The following is a 16,686-nucleotide window of genomic DNA, read 5'->3' on the forward strand; positions in this document are numbered from 1 at the left end:
TCAGCAGCCACTAAGGCTGGGATTTGGACAGATGTGGTGGTAGAGACAATGTTCTGCAGCAAAGAACGTTCATGCCAAACCTGTTATGCTTCGTCGTGCTCCTACCATTCCAAGGGGGAAAAGCACCCAGCAACTAGACAGTACCTGATAATTGATTTTCTGAAACTGATAGCTTAAACCTAATTGTCAGCTAAAACCCCTGTTTCAACTCTGGACCTCCTAGCAAGAACGTGACAGTTCGTCCAGCACCTACTGATTTGTGTCTGACACTAGATACTAAACTGCTAATGTTCCTTTTCAGCTTGAGAAAACACTCCACAACAGAGTTTGGAGGTGCTTAGTGCAAAATGGAATAGCTAAAGTAAATTAATCAGATACATGTGTTGTCTAACACAAGTCTGGTAAGGAACATCTTGAACCTGAAAAGACTCATGAGCATTTGAACCTATACTGATGAGCTGGGACTCAGTTTACTTACATTAGTATACTGAATCAAAACATTGTTTTCATCTTCTGGTTTAAAATCTGTCTTCTTTTGCTCTGCAGTCAAGATGTGCTTCATCTGTCCAATCATACAATTCAGCGTCCTTTAAAGTTACAAATACAGATTGGGTTTTGAAGCAAACATTTTAATTTCCTTCATTTTTATATTTCCATGTACTAATTGATTCTCTACAAAAGCAAGCAGCATAAAGCGATGAGGAAAACCCCTGCTACCTAACACTCGAGTAATCTATGAAGATGCACTAAAAGCAAACATTTATTACAAGAAGCAAGCAGTGCTAGGACATGTCAAAGGCAGTACTTCATTTAACAGACATGCACACAGACATACACACTCTTCGGAAGTTGCAATGCAATTCTATAGAGAAGATATGCTTGATTTTACATAGTCAGTTAGAAAAAGAAGAATCAGTGAAAAAAAAAAAAAAAAAAAAGACAACCAACAACCCTAAAAACTCTTTCCTCCAAGTTCCATGTCCTGGGGCACAGCACACAGCATGCTGGCCAGCTAGTTTTAAAGGGGAGACATTAATTGTAAGGTAACCCATTCAAATCCAGCTATTCAAGAGAAACTGGATAGCATTCCTCAATGCAGGGGGAACTGGATAGCTGAAGGAAGCATTTCAAAGAGTTTAGTAGCATAGAGCACGTTACTCACGAGGAAGCATCAGAAAACACTCAAACTGAAGGGGTGAGGGGAAAAAAAAAAAAAAAAAAAAAAAAAAAAAAAAGGGAAAACCTTCTTCCTTTGCCAAAGCTTGGTATTTCTCTTGTTCTCAGAAATCTAATAGTGTTTTACAGTGTCATTTACTTCTCCTTTACAGGATTTATCTTTTCAGAACACTATCTAAGGTCAAGGCCCTGCTTTGCTTCAAGTCCAAACTAAAGGTCAAACAGCAAAGCAGCAGAGAGAGGCTGCACAGCTCTCTCAATGCCTACCTTCACCAGGAACCTCCCTGTCTTTTTTTTTTTTTTTTTTTTTTTCTTCCCCTCCTGTTTTCTTTACTTCCCTCACCTCTCCAACCTCCCTGAAGAACATGGTCAAGGCAATTACAGGCCTTGAAGGGTTCAAGCTGGGGTGAAGGGGAGAAGAATGTATGTATCCGAAGAGGGAATAAACTTTTTCTACACATAGAGCTCAGACTTACATTTTAGTTGTACTTCATTCAACAATCCACATACCAATAGAAACTTAAAGAAATTCTATCTTGCATTCTCCTGCATTTCCATTTTCAATAAATACTCCTAGAAGGCTGTTTACACAGAATACATACTGAAAGAAAACCAGTTGAACTAATTTGTTTGACTAATACTGCCTTCTGCAGAGGTAGACAACTGCTATGAATGGCATTCAAGAAACTGCTATCGGACTTTCTCAGATCTGATAACTGTCAACAGTTAGACATTTGCTCTTTTTTTTTTTTTTTTTTAAAAAAAAAACCCTCAATCATTCCTTTAAGCAAGACAACTGATGCTCAGCAGCACCAGTGGCACCACAAAGCAGCATGCAAGCAGGCACACAAACACATTTAACATGTAACATTTATCTCAAAACTCATCTCTTATTTGTGCCAAAGCACAAATTTGCTTGAAGTCTCCATTCACAAACCTTGGAACATACCATTTTCCAACAGGGACTTGCTCTCTTATGTCTTACTGTCATTTGTAAGGTATTATTTACAAAAACAGTTACAAACTATTCTGATGCTGATGACTGATCTGTGTCTGTCTAGATCTGAGCTTATCGCCTTTATGGTTCAAGTATTTCAAACTTTGTGTTTAAACTTCTATGGTCACTTCCAGCACAAGCAGCTAAAATCTCAGTTGCCACCTACACATCCCCTACCTCCACCTTTCTTTTTGCACCTACCGAAAACACAGGTGCAAAACAATATAGCAAATCTCTTCCCCTCCCTCTCTCTGCAGAAAATGCTCACTAGGACACAATTGCAATGCCACCTTTTCCTATACAGTGCTCTCTTCATCCCTCTCCAGTACGGTGTGATCCTTACAAAAACCTCAATAATAGTTTAGAGTAGCTCCCATTACTTGCAGGATGGCTTATTTCCATTACTGCAGAGAGAAACAGGCACAGAATGCTTAGGTAACGTGTGCTTGGTTGAATAATGCCACCTTGAAGTACAGGAACACTACATGCTTCCTGGTTCAATGTCAAGCATTGCACAACAGATCAATTTCCTAATATTAAGCATATTAGTTTGTTATTTTCCTCTACTGCAAACCAGTTATGATTTTAATTTATAATCTTTGTAGCTATCCCCTCATTTTTATTTGGAGAAACAGAGGAAAAAAAAAAGATTAAATGAGTTAGTCAACCTCAAAGCAAGTAAATGTCAGAATCAAAATTATTCTAGTTCTACAGATTTCTATGGCTAGGTCTAATCCATAGTACTGCAGAGATTCAAGCAAATCACCTAACCTATTTTTGTCAAACTTTGCTCCTAATGGAAATCCTGCAAGTTTTTCTTCTATTTCAATCATCATTCCTCCCTCCTTTACAGTAGAAAAAAGTAGTTTGAGACAATAAGGTAACACTGAATTATTGCACTCTTTCAATGTAACCAAATCCTTTTATGTCCTTCCAGAAGTATTTATGGGTCAGAAATCTGCCATGAAAAATACAACCCTCTAAACAAACAAAATCTACATTTCCTATGCACCACATGTGTATTTATGGGTTAAAAAAAAAGTTAAAAAATATAATAAATTTTGTGTTCAGAAATAATTAATCCTTAAAAGAAAAAGCTAACATACATCACAAAGGAGTTTTGAAAGAATTTGTGATTAACAGAAAGTTTAAATCTCTACTTGCCTATCAATGCCCATATCCAGCTTCACTTCCATTTGTTCTATGATATCCTTTTTCTTCTGAAGGCATTCAGATAATTTAGGAGAAGAACTGCAACAGTATAGAGGGTTGGGTGTGTGACAGAGTATTAATACAGCAGAACAAATCTGTCTACAGGGTCTGCTTCTTACACCAGGAGTGTGTGAAGATTTCCCATCCCATCAGAAAGGACTAGTTTAGGTGGAGTTCGGCCAGCTCGAGAACAACAAATCAACAGCCATCTGGCCCTGAGGAGGACACACCGCGCGCTGATGGGCAGTGCTGTGATGCACTCCGGGCAGCACTGTGCCCACTAAGCAGTGCCTCTCAGCTGCTGCCAGCCCCTGGGCGTGAGCGAGCAAACTCAGCTTTTCACGCACGCTAACTCACAGCACAGCAGTGTGCTCTGCTTCGCACGTATCCAACCTGTGGCTCCCAACAACATGCAGCTTTCGCGTAGCTCATGTGTGGCTCCCAAGGCATGGCCAGCTGCTCCCTCTGCAGAACCTGTGGGGTCCTCCCAGGAGTCTCAGCAGCCCTGATATTGCCAGCTCACCCCAAGGAGCAGCCACAACCCCCTCTAGTCCTGGCCTGTAATGCAGCAGTGAGGCCTCTAAGGACCGATACTCTTGGAACTCCCTCTCTCCCGTAAGTTCTCCAAGGAAACAATTTGTTTAACAGCCCTTCTCCTGTCCATTACAGTGTTCTGTCTTCCCACAAGATCAAGCTGAACCACTCCAAGAATAAACTCCTCTTAATAGAGATGAGGAATGAAAAAAATTGCTTTCTTCACCAAAAGTGACCATTCACAAAAGGAAATGCTACTCAAAATAAAGGTACCTGATCAATGGCATCAGATGATCATTGAACTGCTTGTCAAATAAATGGAAAATAGTATTGGCCTGGTGGACAACATCCAAGAAATAAAGATTTGCATTCTTTGAATCAGAAGAGGGAATGCCTAAAGCAAAGAAGGTTTCATTAGGATTCTAACGATATGCAGTTCCTATAATTAGCATGATTTTTTTTTAAATATGCAGAGTTTTTCCATGAATGCTTAAATCACAGGCTTAGAGTTTCAAAAATTTACCATGGTGCCATATATAGAATAGTTCTCATAGCTTAAATCACAGGCTTAGAGTTTCAAAAATTTACTATGGTGCCACATATAGAAGACTTCTCATAGCTATATCAAATAACCGTAAGCACAGAAATATATTGCTTTTAAAATTTCTAAAAGCAAAATGGAACAGCCAATTTAAGTATTTCTTCAGAGCATGAGTTTTATGCTTTTATGTAAGAAACATAGGTTCTCACTGTCAAGATTTCAACTTCTTTAATACAAGCAGTTTTCTTATTTACTGTCTAAAATGCATGAGTATACAAACAAACACAGAATTCTCATAAAATGTAAGACACTAAACCTCAATATATGAATATTCTCCTGCTATGGCACAGAGGACAATTAAAAGAGCCTGGGAGCACTAATGGCCCAATTTCTGTGATACAGTTTTTGAAGACAGTAGTGTCCATCTGTGCATCAATTCCCCAAATAGAAAGTACTCTTTAGAAGACATTAAATGCCACCTCCCATATACACAAAACAAATTTCATTTAACCAATACATTCTGAACAAGGCCAATCAATAAGACACAGCAAGGACCTGCAAAGATCATCTGCACAAAAAGGCCAATGGGATGAAATGCTCAGAAAAAAAAAAAACTATACTCACCAGCAAGGCCTGTTTCTAATGCATAATCGATGTGTTCAGTACATAAGAACTCTACAAGCATAGAAAAAATTCTGAAAGCATTCTTTGGTAAGTCAGATGGATCAGAGAGCTTTAAAGAAAAAGAAAAAAACACCTATCTTAAAGGTCAGTTCTACATACAGTTGAAAGTTTATCCGATATTGCATAGGGAATAGCTTAAAATGCAACAAGTGTTCCAGAATAACTGGAATTTTATTCTAAATGAAAAGTATCCATAGAGAAAACTATCCAGGAACGGCCTTTAGTATCAATAAACCCTTCAGCATTAATGAGTAAACTGAAGCTAGCGTGCCAAAGGACGCTACAAAAAGCAAAAATATAAACAGTTTATAGTAATAATAAAGGAAGATATTAATTAATAGTCCTTAAAACACAATTGTCCAGATGTAACCCCACAAATTACCTAAATTGCATACCACTGGATCCTGGGAAAACATATACAGAAAAGGTGACTCTACCCATACCCTGCCTTTTTTCCTCTTTTACTAAGCTTCTGCCCCTGGCCACAGTGAGAGACAGGACATTGGGTTTGATGGACCTTCACTTTCACCCAGTGCACTGTTCTTTTAGCACTGTCACAGTGCTGCAGAAAAAAATAACACAGACTGAACCTCAGCTACATTTATCACAGTTCAGCTGGAGTCAATGGAGCATGAAAATTTTTATTAAGTGAAGTAATGCCCACATATACACACAGCATCTGTACTTTTATGAGCTGTAAGCAACATGGGATTTTGGACAGCAACCTGTCAGTAAATCCCTTTTCTAAAGAAAAACGTGACAGTGCTTTTGTATATAAGAAATGCAGCTTTGGTTTTTAAGGAATTATGTGAAGACTTTATGAAGCTAGGACTAAGAAAGATTACTATGGCAATTCAAATTTTATGCAACGATGTTCCCAAAGATTTCTGCTGTATTCCAAAAAAACCCCAAAACAACCAACCCCAAATAAAAAATCCAACAATAAAACACCTTTACAGAGATTTCCAAACACCAAAATGCTTCAGTATATCGCTACATTCAGAATTATTTTATATTATCAGAAATATTTTTCCTAAAGTAGTCACAGTTGGGACAGAGTGTATCTGCACACATCTGTCATCTGACATAAGTATTACCATTAGCCAGGGACACATGTAGCTTCTCTATTGTATAATGAGTTGCCTTAACCACAAACAAAACCCTAACAGCATATATGATAATGCAGAAGTCATACACCTTTAATTCTAAAAATCTCCTTGCACACCAAGATCCATTTAGCATTGGTTTCCATCCCAATACCTACAATTGTTTTTAGACAGAGTATGAAAAAATTGTGCATAACTGAAAAGTTAGTTTATATCATGAATTAATTTAACAACCATTTCTAGCAACTACCATACTGAAAAAAAGAATGATCTATCTGCTCGCCTTGCAGTCACTGACTTTCACCACTAGGAAGGTGGTCATTCCCAATGCATACAGCTAACAGTGCCATATGAGTATTTCATTATATCTTTGATCCCTCTAAGTTTATAAAATGTTAAAATTTCTAAACATCTGAAATGTTATTTTTTGCACTAAGCTAATAGAGAATTAGAGGTATTAAAATCTGTTAAAAAATCAAGTGTGTTTAGCTAGTACAAAATCTCTAGCATTTAAGTTTGCAAATCAATTTCAAGGGTTTTCGTTTACACTAAAGTACCAGACAAACAGTAATTGAAAGGCAGAAAAAACAGCAATTTAATCAGAAGGAAAACATATCTTTTTGGTTAGACTAAAGAATTTAAAGAACAGCAGATGGTTACCAAGGTAAACAACGTTAAAGATTATTCTTCTCAGCGTTTTATTGGTGATAATTCTTTAATGCAAGAAGAAATGGCACTAGACACAGGAAAACAACTGTTGAACTATTCCCTGTACTTTAAAGTAGCAAAAAAATACACTAAAGGCTTCTCAGGTTTTCAGTCTAATTTACTAAGAAAAGTAGCGCAGACAGTAGGTCTTCCAAAAATAGATGGTATTAAACCCCACAAAATACAACTAGATCCACATTTAAAAATCAATTCCTTAGCCTCCATCATGACCCTGCTCCAGTGAAAAATACAAAGTTTTATATTATAATAAATATATTTTATAATATACATGTTTATTATTCATTTAATAATGTCCTTCCTTTCTTCCTATCACACTTCAATCAGAAATTGAACCACAAAATGTGATTTCATGCACAAAATTATATCACTAATGGAGACGACAGACAGCGAACTTACCCTGTGACATCTTTCAAAAGCTTGCTTAGTTTCTTGCAAAAGGTTAACTACCACTTCTTGTGACAGAAAAGTTTCTCCGTGTGTGTCAATACTTGGCCCCAACGGTAAGTTTGTACGTTGCCTTATTCTCTCTTTGAGATCTTGAATACTAGAATAAAAATACACCAAAAGAGGATTTCACTGGATGGAAATTTTGATGCTCAAATTCAACAATGATTTAGGGTAATTTAGTTGTTAACTTAAAAAACAGAACCCAAGACACAGTTTAGGATATGCAAGCATTAAGACAGTCTTGCAAGCTCAAAAAAACATCGCCAGTAAATGCAAAACTACCACCTCTGATTCCATGGTCAACTGTGCTCTACCATGGCACATTCACACCATAGGACCAGCTATTCCCCATTGTGGAATACATAATTTCAATTGAATCCTATGGCACTTATGCTCTGTGGACAAGGTTTAGCCTCCATACATTCTGTCACATCGTACTTTCAAAACACTAATGAGAGCTTTCTATCTCATCCACGCCCACAAATCCTCTCATCCTCCTCCACTATCTCAGCAGTCCTGATTTACTCAAGCATGCTCTAACACATTTCCATGCATAAAACAACCCATAAAGTTACTCACTACCATAAATTTAATTTTCCCCAAGAAAATTAAATTTTCATTTTTGTTTTTTCATTCATTTAATTACTTTGCTGCTGCTCTCTTTAAATAACTTTCACATTCCTGACACACTGAACCCAGTAGCTCTTTGAAAGGCACAGTAGTCTTATCACCTCTGCTTCACACAAGTCTTAATTCTTCCTTTCCCACTTCTCACTAGTCCTTTATTAGTTCTCTGCCCTGAGGATAATGAAGTCTTGTTTTACCTTTCTCTAAGTCCATTGCATCTTCTGGGCTCATTAAGAGCTTTCTCACTGACATTGCTATGGTCTTTTCCCCTTCCTAGGTCTTGGGAGGGGACCACAAGACCTGGGCAGGTGAAAAAAAATGTATGCTTTTAGATACACACATACACATGCTTTAGGTACCTTAGTTTTGCTTCAGTCCTTTTGTGGATCTGGATCCTAAGTTGAAACATAGGTTTAACTGGTATTTTTCATTTCCCATGAGCGCATAAATACCATGCATCACCTTTCACATGTACCAAGAGCAATACACTTTTTAACAGAACATAAACTGATAGCAAATTGTAAAAAGCTGCAGGTTATTTTAGAAGCCTGCACTTTCACAGTTCATCACTGTACATCGAACATAGCAAATACTACGTTTTTTCCCTTTACCACCTCCCTTCCATTTTAAAAGTATGAAACTTCACAGAAGAAACTTACCCTCCAGTGCCAATGGACCTCTTCTGGTGGTTTTTGGAATCATAATAGCGCTGCAGAATCATAGCACTCCTACTTTTCAAATAACCAATTTCCACCTCAATGTAATTCTCCAAGTAGGAAATGAAAATGGATTTGATAAGCTTAGACAAGAAAGTCTGCTTATCAGTACCCAAGTTAAATTCCATCAATTTGCTTGACAGATTAGTAGTTCTTTATGCAAAAGAAACAAAGAAGGGGAGAGGAGGAAAAGGTTGAATTTGTATGAATTACAGCATTACATGTTTGTAAAGTACACAGCACAACAGAATCCTGATTGCGATTAAGACTTCTAGCAGCTTTACATTTAAGTAAAAAATTTCGCATAATTCATGCTTAATTACATACAAGCAAGCAAGTTGCCAGTGAGATACAGAGAACTGGCTTTTACACAGTTTTAAAATTACTCTCAAAGATCACTATAAAAAATACTTCACATTAAAAGTAATAACAATAGGAATTTAAAATTTTCTTTAGGAAAGCAATCATTGTAAGGACAATGGCCATAAAATATTTTCAGTTTTTGAGAAGTTTAAACTTTTGGTTCCTCTTCCTACACCTTGATAATACAACTATTACAAGAGTATCTACACAATAATTTCATCGTCAATATGTAAATACCTTGTATATAGATCATAGAGGTTCTTAAGATACTGTTCTGCATCTGATTTCCTGTGTTCTTCTAGCTGGTCCTTTACATAACTCTGTAAAATTTTGATACATCTGTTAGAAGATTAACTAGCATCCACAGGTGATACTATGTGCCAGATTATATGTAGTTTACTGCAAAGTATATATATTACTTAAGGTAATTCATGTTGGGTTTTTTCAAAATCTCTCATTTACGTACAGATCCTGCATTTCTTTTAGAAGAAAATTATTTAGTAATACAAAGCAGTAGAGCATGAAGCAAAGACAAAAGACAGATTGCTTTGAAAATATGCTTGACCAACACACACAAAACTCCCTCTTTTTAAGAATCAAAAGCACTGGAAGCCTAGGGGCATTTACAGTTGACAGTAAGCAAAGGAAATGCTTACATATTTGCTTATCATAATACATACACAAAGCAGATACAAGCTTAGAGCCTTCCTGTCATTGAATACTTGGACAAAAATATTATTTACCATAAAACACTAAGTCAAAACTGACACACAAATTTGAGGCTGAAACACAAGCTCCATCTCTACGCTACAAGAACAACATCTACAGAGAAATTGGTTTTTGTAGCCAATAGTCACGTTGTTGACTTCACACACTTAAGCAAGTGTACTTGCAGGACAGAAAACATAGTATTTTCAACTGTTCTAGACCTTCATATAAATATTGAATGAGCTGTGAGACAGTACGCACAACTTCATTATTTTCACTTACTCAGTGCTAACCTTACACATTAAACCCAATTCTAAGAATGAACAGATTAAAGATACTTATTAAATGTGAAACTGACACATTTTTCCTGACATATTCTTGGTAGGGGGCACTCAGAAGAAATCAAATATGCGAATGACATCTTATTAATTACCCAATGAACATACTGATTCCTGTATAATTTCACATACTGGAATATTTTCAGTCATACTGTATTCACAGCACAAACAGTTTTATTTGATATAGGCTTGATTATCTGAATTGTTACAGAGCTATCAGCTATGATTCTACATCCTTATACAAGATTACAATTAATATAAATTCTCATTAATTGTTATCACTAGATACAATGTTTTTGGATGAAAAGTTTCCTCAATAAACTTCAACGTTAAATTTTGAAATACCTGGAGTTTAACTTCAAAGATATTTTGAATGAGTTTGGCTAGCACAGTCTCTGGATTACTAAAGACTTCTCCAACTTGCTTATTCACTCGCTGGCAGAGAATGGCTGCATCTTCGAAGACATCATTCCTCAAGAACGCACCCTAGGGTTTTAGAAGCACATTTCATAATATATTTACAACAACCTATACAACTAAATAAATCAATACCCAAAGAAATACATGTAAAACAAAATGCATTACCTCTTGACACTGCTTTATGTACACATCAACACAGTGGGAATAGCCCTATGGAAGGAGCAAAACAACTCTGTGTTAAAGCAGGTTGCCCATGCTTTCAGTATAGAATGAAATCAAGGAAATACAACGCCTGTGAAAACGTTATTGCAAAAAACCCAGAAACATTGAAAGTGTAGACTCTTTCAAACCCATTGCCGTCACACACCTAACATAACTACACCTATTACCACTCTACTTGGATATACACCACAGGTTTCAACACTTTCTCAAGCATGAAGGTCAGTTCATACACATACAAGAAAAGATTATCTTAGAATGGTCTCTACTGACACAACCTCCAGTCCATCACCTGCCTCCTTTATTCCCCTGCATTTGATTTCAGATGGAACAACTCAATATTTTAAAAAAGTCATACATGTTATCTGACGTGGAGGTTGTGCCCATGCAAATATGTTCACTTAAAACAGGTACTTATTGTATTTTCGGTTGTTTTATTTATGTATTTAAATTTAAACCCTCAGTTTTTACCTTAAAATGAAGCAAAACTGCTGCTACTTCTCTCATTCTGGAGATTTCACCTCTCCGCTGTGCACTGGTAAACTCTTGAATTAGCTGGCACTCTAAATCATGGTACTTACCTGGAAAGGAAAGGGGATAACAACAAAAATCCATCAGGCCACGTAATACAAGCACTGACAAAAAAATGTAATCCTGACAGTATTGCATACTTTTTTAATCATCTTTAACAATTCAAATACAGGAATATGGATTGAACTGGATAGATAACTTACTTGCTATCTTTGATTTTACTTCAGAAAACCTGTAACAACAAAATATGCCATGATTAAATTCAAATCCACATCACAAGAAATCACAGACATCCTAGATCATGACTAAGAAGCACTTTACTTAAAAATGAAAACATGTAACACAAAGACGACAGAAAAGTTATACACTTTACATCCATAAAAACCTACAAGCATCTAATTCAAATCTAGCATTAAGTCAGCACAGCAAAATTATCCCATTAAAAATCTGTTAAGCAGTTTAGGATGTGTATGTAAAGATGATCCTACAACATGAGTGCGTGAACACAAATTTCAGAATAGAGAGAGAATTAAGTACACAATCCGTCTCAAAAGCTACATGAATCACTAAGTACCAAAAAAGTAGAGAAGCATCAGAAAATTATAGCTATAGAAGATCTTTCTTTTTTTAAAAAAGATAGATTTTTACCTGTCAAAAGGTAGCTCCTGTGCAATCAAATGCAGTTTCTGAATAATATCAGCTGCCTCTTTAATCTGTTAAGAGTAAAACAAGACAGAATTATTAGAGGTTTGTGAGCTACTCCTTTCTTCCCCCTCCATTGTCCAGTTTTTATACATGTAGTTCCTATTCCTAAAGGTGGTTGACTTGATATACCCACAGAGGAAAGCATCCCCTTAAAGTTCCTGTAATGCACTTTCATGATGCTGAAAGTATTTTTAAAAACAAAGTTATATAGGTCAAAACATGATAAAAAAAATCTTCTTATATGTTCACATTGGGCATGTATGTGTGTGCACTATACCAACATAGCTATACAGCTTGCAGACCAAAGATTCCTCAGGGCTGATTAGATCAGAACGTGGCTAGAGCAGTCTCATGAAAATCTGTATCGTTCCATTTGGGAATAAAATATGTAACTGTAACACAAAGCTCGCTGAAGTGCAACCTTATACTTCACAAGTGATTAGGATAAAAGTGTCGACGACTTGCACCCAACCAGAGGAGATCCCTGTTGAACTCACAAGTGAAATGGCTAGCAACGCTTTCAGCCATGTCAGGAAAAGCATGAGGGAATTCTTTGCAATTGATGAAACCAACTGTATAGCTGTATCCAATAAGAGCCATGTCAGTGCTTGGCATGGAGATGAGGAAGAGGGAAAAAAGGGGATGAAAGCAGAGCGTAGTTGGAGTAGCTCACATTCTCCCAAGGAAAGAGAAATGGAAACTCTACTAGAAATTATAAACTCCGAAGACCAACGCAAAGATCAAGATGAGTCAGTTAGCCGTGCACCTACAAAACAGGAATACTTGCATGAATAAAGAAGCTAACACAGTTAATGCAGCATGCAAATTTCTGCTCCATCCTCGACAGCAAAACCTTTTATCATTTATTTTTCCGCAATCAATCAGCGTGAGAAGGTGCACCTACACACTGCTTAGTGACTGTTTCACTAGGCTAACTATAGAAAACACCCATTTGAAAACGTGGGTAACACAACTGATTGCAACTGAAGTTCAGTAGATTTAAGGACACAGTGTCAACTGGCCCAAAGCAGACACAGCTCTGGGACGGTTTTACAGGCTTTGTTACGCTGTCCTGGTGACTGGAAGGCACCTTGAAGGGGGCGATGAAAGCTCTAGCTACTACATTGAATCAAAACCTTTATAAGCTGACACAACTGACAACATGGAGAACATGCAGTTTATCTTGTTCTTCCTGTTAGTCATGTTCTAGGGAACTGGAGTAGAGAGGAAAGAAAGTAATGAAATCCTATTCTCCCACCACTTAAAACAGATTGGGATTAAAACTTTTCAGGAACGTAACAAAACACACAGGTAAGAATACAGTGCACAGGCATCACATGAGGTCGGTTGTTCAGCAAGAAACGAGGCTCTCAAAGTATATCCATTCTGCTTGTTAAGAGCGGCTTATGTTTTGAACTGTCAGCTTACAATAGCCTGTTAAGTCAAAAGCAGCTACGCTCCTCAAATCCAATGAAACAGCAGTTATTTCTATTAGCTTACAGCAACCTTAATACTTCACAATTGTGATCAATACTGATGTCATCAGATTAGTCTCTATATTAGCAATTATTCACCAATGTTACAAAAAAAACCCAAAACACCCTCACAAACACAACATTTTATTTGTCTCCCCTTCAAATGATAAGTGTTAACTAGATTTTATTGAATTCCAGGCCTTTACTTATGCACAACAGAAGCCACGATAAATCAGTTCTCCGTGGTTTCTGCTTAAACATGGACATATTTCATTTTGAATTGGATCACACTTCTGTAGACTATTAAATCAAGCATAGATTCTGTAAAATACAACTTCATGGCTGTAACGCATCTGGAACAAAAAAAATCTGAAAAACCATGGACAAAATGGCAAGAGAGGATTTTAACCAAAGTATTTTTATGAACAATTAAAAGGCATAATGGAATAACATTGAAAACAAAACATAAGTGAAGGAAAGGGTGTAAGAATAACAGGAAATACATTACACACAAGACCATGCTACTGCATGATAAGGAAGTGAGCTGCTAGATCATTTTGATAGTTTAACTGGAGCAATTTTCTCACCTCAAGACCCTTCAGTGCAGCAGAGGGTTAGCTGGCAGTGCAATGGAAATTGTAAGAATTCAGAGGATGAAGACAAAAAATACATAGCATGGGACAAGACAGCAATGAAAAACCTTCACAGAGACAGCAAGTCAGAAATTGCTCAGTATGGCTAGGAGAAACTGATGTAAGAATTGACACTACTGAAAGCATATGAATTCCCTAGGAAATAACTGCATTATAACTATTTTCTTACCTCTCCTTTCACAGTATCCCCTTCCCTCAGTGTCTCAGAAAACCCCACACTTGTGAGGGATGGCATAGTACAAAAAATTGTAACACCCTCCAAAACACTATCTAAAAACCACATCAGTTTGAAGATCAGAAGACACTGACAAAGTGTTAAGGTTTTACATTTAAGAATAGCTGTTACTATCTCATACTTTAAAACTTTTTTTAGTTCAAAGATACGTTAAGATGCAATAGCACATGTCTAGGCAGGTCTTTTATAAACACTATTTCTACTTACTACTGAAACTAGAAGGCAAAAAGTTACAGAACAGTACTAACCCACCTTGACTGAAATTTGTCTCAGTAAGACAACTTTTACCCAGAAAATCTTGTGTTCTCACACACTTCCTCTGCAGACCAGCACAAGACTTCTGGCCTTTACTACATTTATCTTCCTCCAGATTTGCTGAATATCTGATTATTCTTTGGGGTGTATAAAGATTAATTTGTTTACAGAATTCCAGGTTTACCCTATTTATCCACCATTTTTTTCAGATCCTTCCTCCAACAGAAAGTATTACAAAACTTTAAGTTACAAGTAAAGTAAAAGTTGAATTCTGTATGAGACTCTTCAGCAGACAACACATAATTCTCTCAAATTTACGCTTTGCTATTTACCATGTTGCCATTAAATAAGTTTTAAAATTCATGTTTTATTTCTACTTAGGAAAAAAAGAAAAACTTACGTAGAAGAGCTTTTGTTATGTTGAAACCTTTCTGTTTTTCTTGGAAGTCAGATGATGTGCTCCCTCTTTGCTTAGGGCAAACTATCAACTGGAAATTAACATATATCCATAGACCATGAATCAAAAGCCACTATGCAACTGACTTCTTGGGTATACAACTCTATGAAACTATTAGTTTCTCATTTCCCTGAGAGATACCTTCAGATCAGTAGATAGAGTATGACTATTAACCTATTCCCAGGTGCTTCAAGCACATGGTTTTTGCAGAGTGTGCAAACTGAGGTTTTGTTGTTCTCACATACTGTAATTTTTTCCTGACTACAATCATACCACTGCACAGAATTCAAGGAATATGGGAAGATTCTTCAGGACACACCTCAAAAAAAACCAAACAAAAAACCAAAAAACACCAACAATCCAACCAACAACTTTACTTGTCTTTCAAACTGCTTAGGGAAATCTAGTATGTGTCGTTTTGCTTACAGCTGGACACTTTTCCTTCAGTTTATTTCTATTAGCCACAGCACTCAGATTATATTTGCTTCATGAACATACTCTTGAAGCATAAGAAAAACAACATGCTTTAACATTTCTTTGAAGTTTTCCTGCCTGGTTCCTCTAAATTCAAAGGGTGGAGACATAACCACAGGACTATACAAAGCCCAAAGGCATGCTGTGACAAAAAGGTATCCAAGGCCAGTGGACTGACCCAACAGAGTAAAGTTTCACAAAGAAGTTGTATTCAGAAACGTTCTGCATTACGGGGTGGATCTGAGGCAAGGGGTTCAAAGGAAAAAGGCAGATATTGTATGCACTCTAAAGTTGCCCTCCCAGCGTTCCTCAAATCTCTGATAATTTCATAAAATGAAAAATGCCAACATTGCCACATTAAGCATCACTGAATACAAATGCTTTATCAGCAATCTGCAGCCTAGTGTTGTTAATTTACATTTCAGAACAATGAAACTTTAACAAGTCAGTCACTCACTGGTTTGAAGTCTGACCATGGTAAGTCATGGTAGCAGCTTGTAATTAGGGCAGTACTGCTTATTGCTTTGAACTGCTTTCATCCCGCTGACAGCTCTTACCTTTTCAGAGTTTGTAAAAACATCAGACTTCAGCTCTCCATCCAGAAACTCATTAAAGTATTTCATCAGCTTCTGAGCCTCCACAGCCCGTTGCCGTGGCGTGTTTACCCCCTCCAGTTGGTCGCCAAGGTGACAGACCTTAGTTGCTACATAGCTGATGTGCTCATCTAGTTCTTGGAAATGTTGGAAGGCAACCTAGGAGAACATAGACACAGACACAAAACTCATTATTTCCATTTACTGTACTTTAGGAAACACTAGATTTACTTCAGTAGGAAGCATAGCAAACGCAGGCATCAGCTCTCCAGGTGCTGGAACTACAGTAGAACTACTCAGAACTGCTAATTAAGTACACACAACTGCTTAAAGTTTAGTGTCTTCCTTTAAACTATTGTGAAGACTGGCTACTTTCAGAATAGCTAATATTCGTTAAGGGAACATGCAGATAAGCCCCCTTTCACAGAAGAAATTGTTTTCCGTCAAACCCTCTTTATTCTTATCTCAAAGAGTAGCACGCTTTACCAAGA

At 37.0% G+C, this 16,686-nt stretch overlaps 1 protein-coding gene across 1 annotated transcript in view; it reads right to left on the reverse strand.

Moving 5' to 3' along the window:
* The window catches only part of EXOC5 (exocyst complex component 5), a 29,348-nt gene that overhangs the window by 3,512 nt on the left and 9,150 nt on the right, over positions 1–16,686 (reverse strand). Inside the window, exons 4-16 of the mRNA XM_080394496.1 lie at positions 16,160–16,354; positions 11,997–12,061; positions 11,552–11,580; positions 11,289–11,398; positions 10,764–10,808; positions 10,524–10,664; positions 9,370–9,452; positions 8,713–8,922; positions 7,376–7,523; positions 5,085–5,193; positions 4,193–4,313; positions 3,338–3,424; positions 479–587 (exon numbers count right to left, since the gene is read on the reverse strand). Of these exons, the coding sequence (XP_080250622.1) occupies positions 479–587; positions 3,338–3,424; positions 4,193–4,313; positions 5,085–5,193; positions 7,376–7,523; positions 8,713–8,922; positions 9,370–9,452; positions 10,524–10,664; positions 10,764–10,808; positions 11,289–11,398; positions 11,552–11,580; positions 11,997–12,061; positions 16,160–16,354 (1,452 nt within the window). The remainder of the gene's footprint in view (positions 1–478; positions 588–3,337; positions 3,425–4,192; positions 4,314–5,084; positions 5,194–7,375; positions 7,524–8,712; positions 8,923–9,369; positions 9,453–10,523; positions 10,665–10,763; positions 10,809–11,288; positions 11,399–11,551; positions 11,581–11,996; positions 12,062–16,159; positions 16,355–16,686) is intronic.

The sequence above is a fragment of the Falco punctatus genome (assembly GCF_963210335.1).
Source record: "Falco punctatus genome assembly, chromosome: 7".
NCBI lineage: Eukaryota > Metazoa > Chordata > Aves > Falconiformes > Falconidae > Falco > Falco punctatus.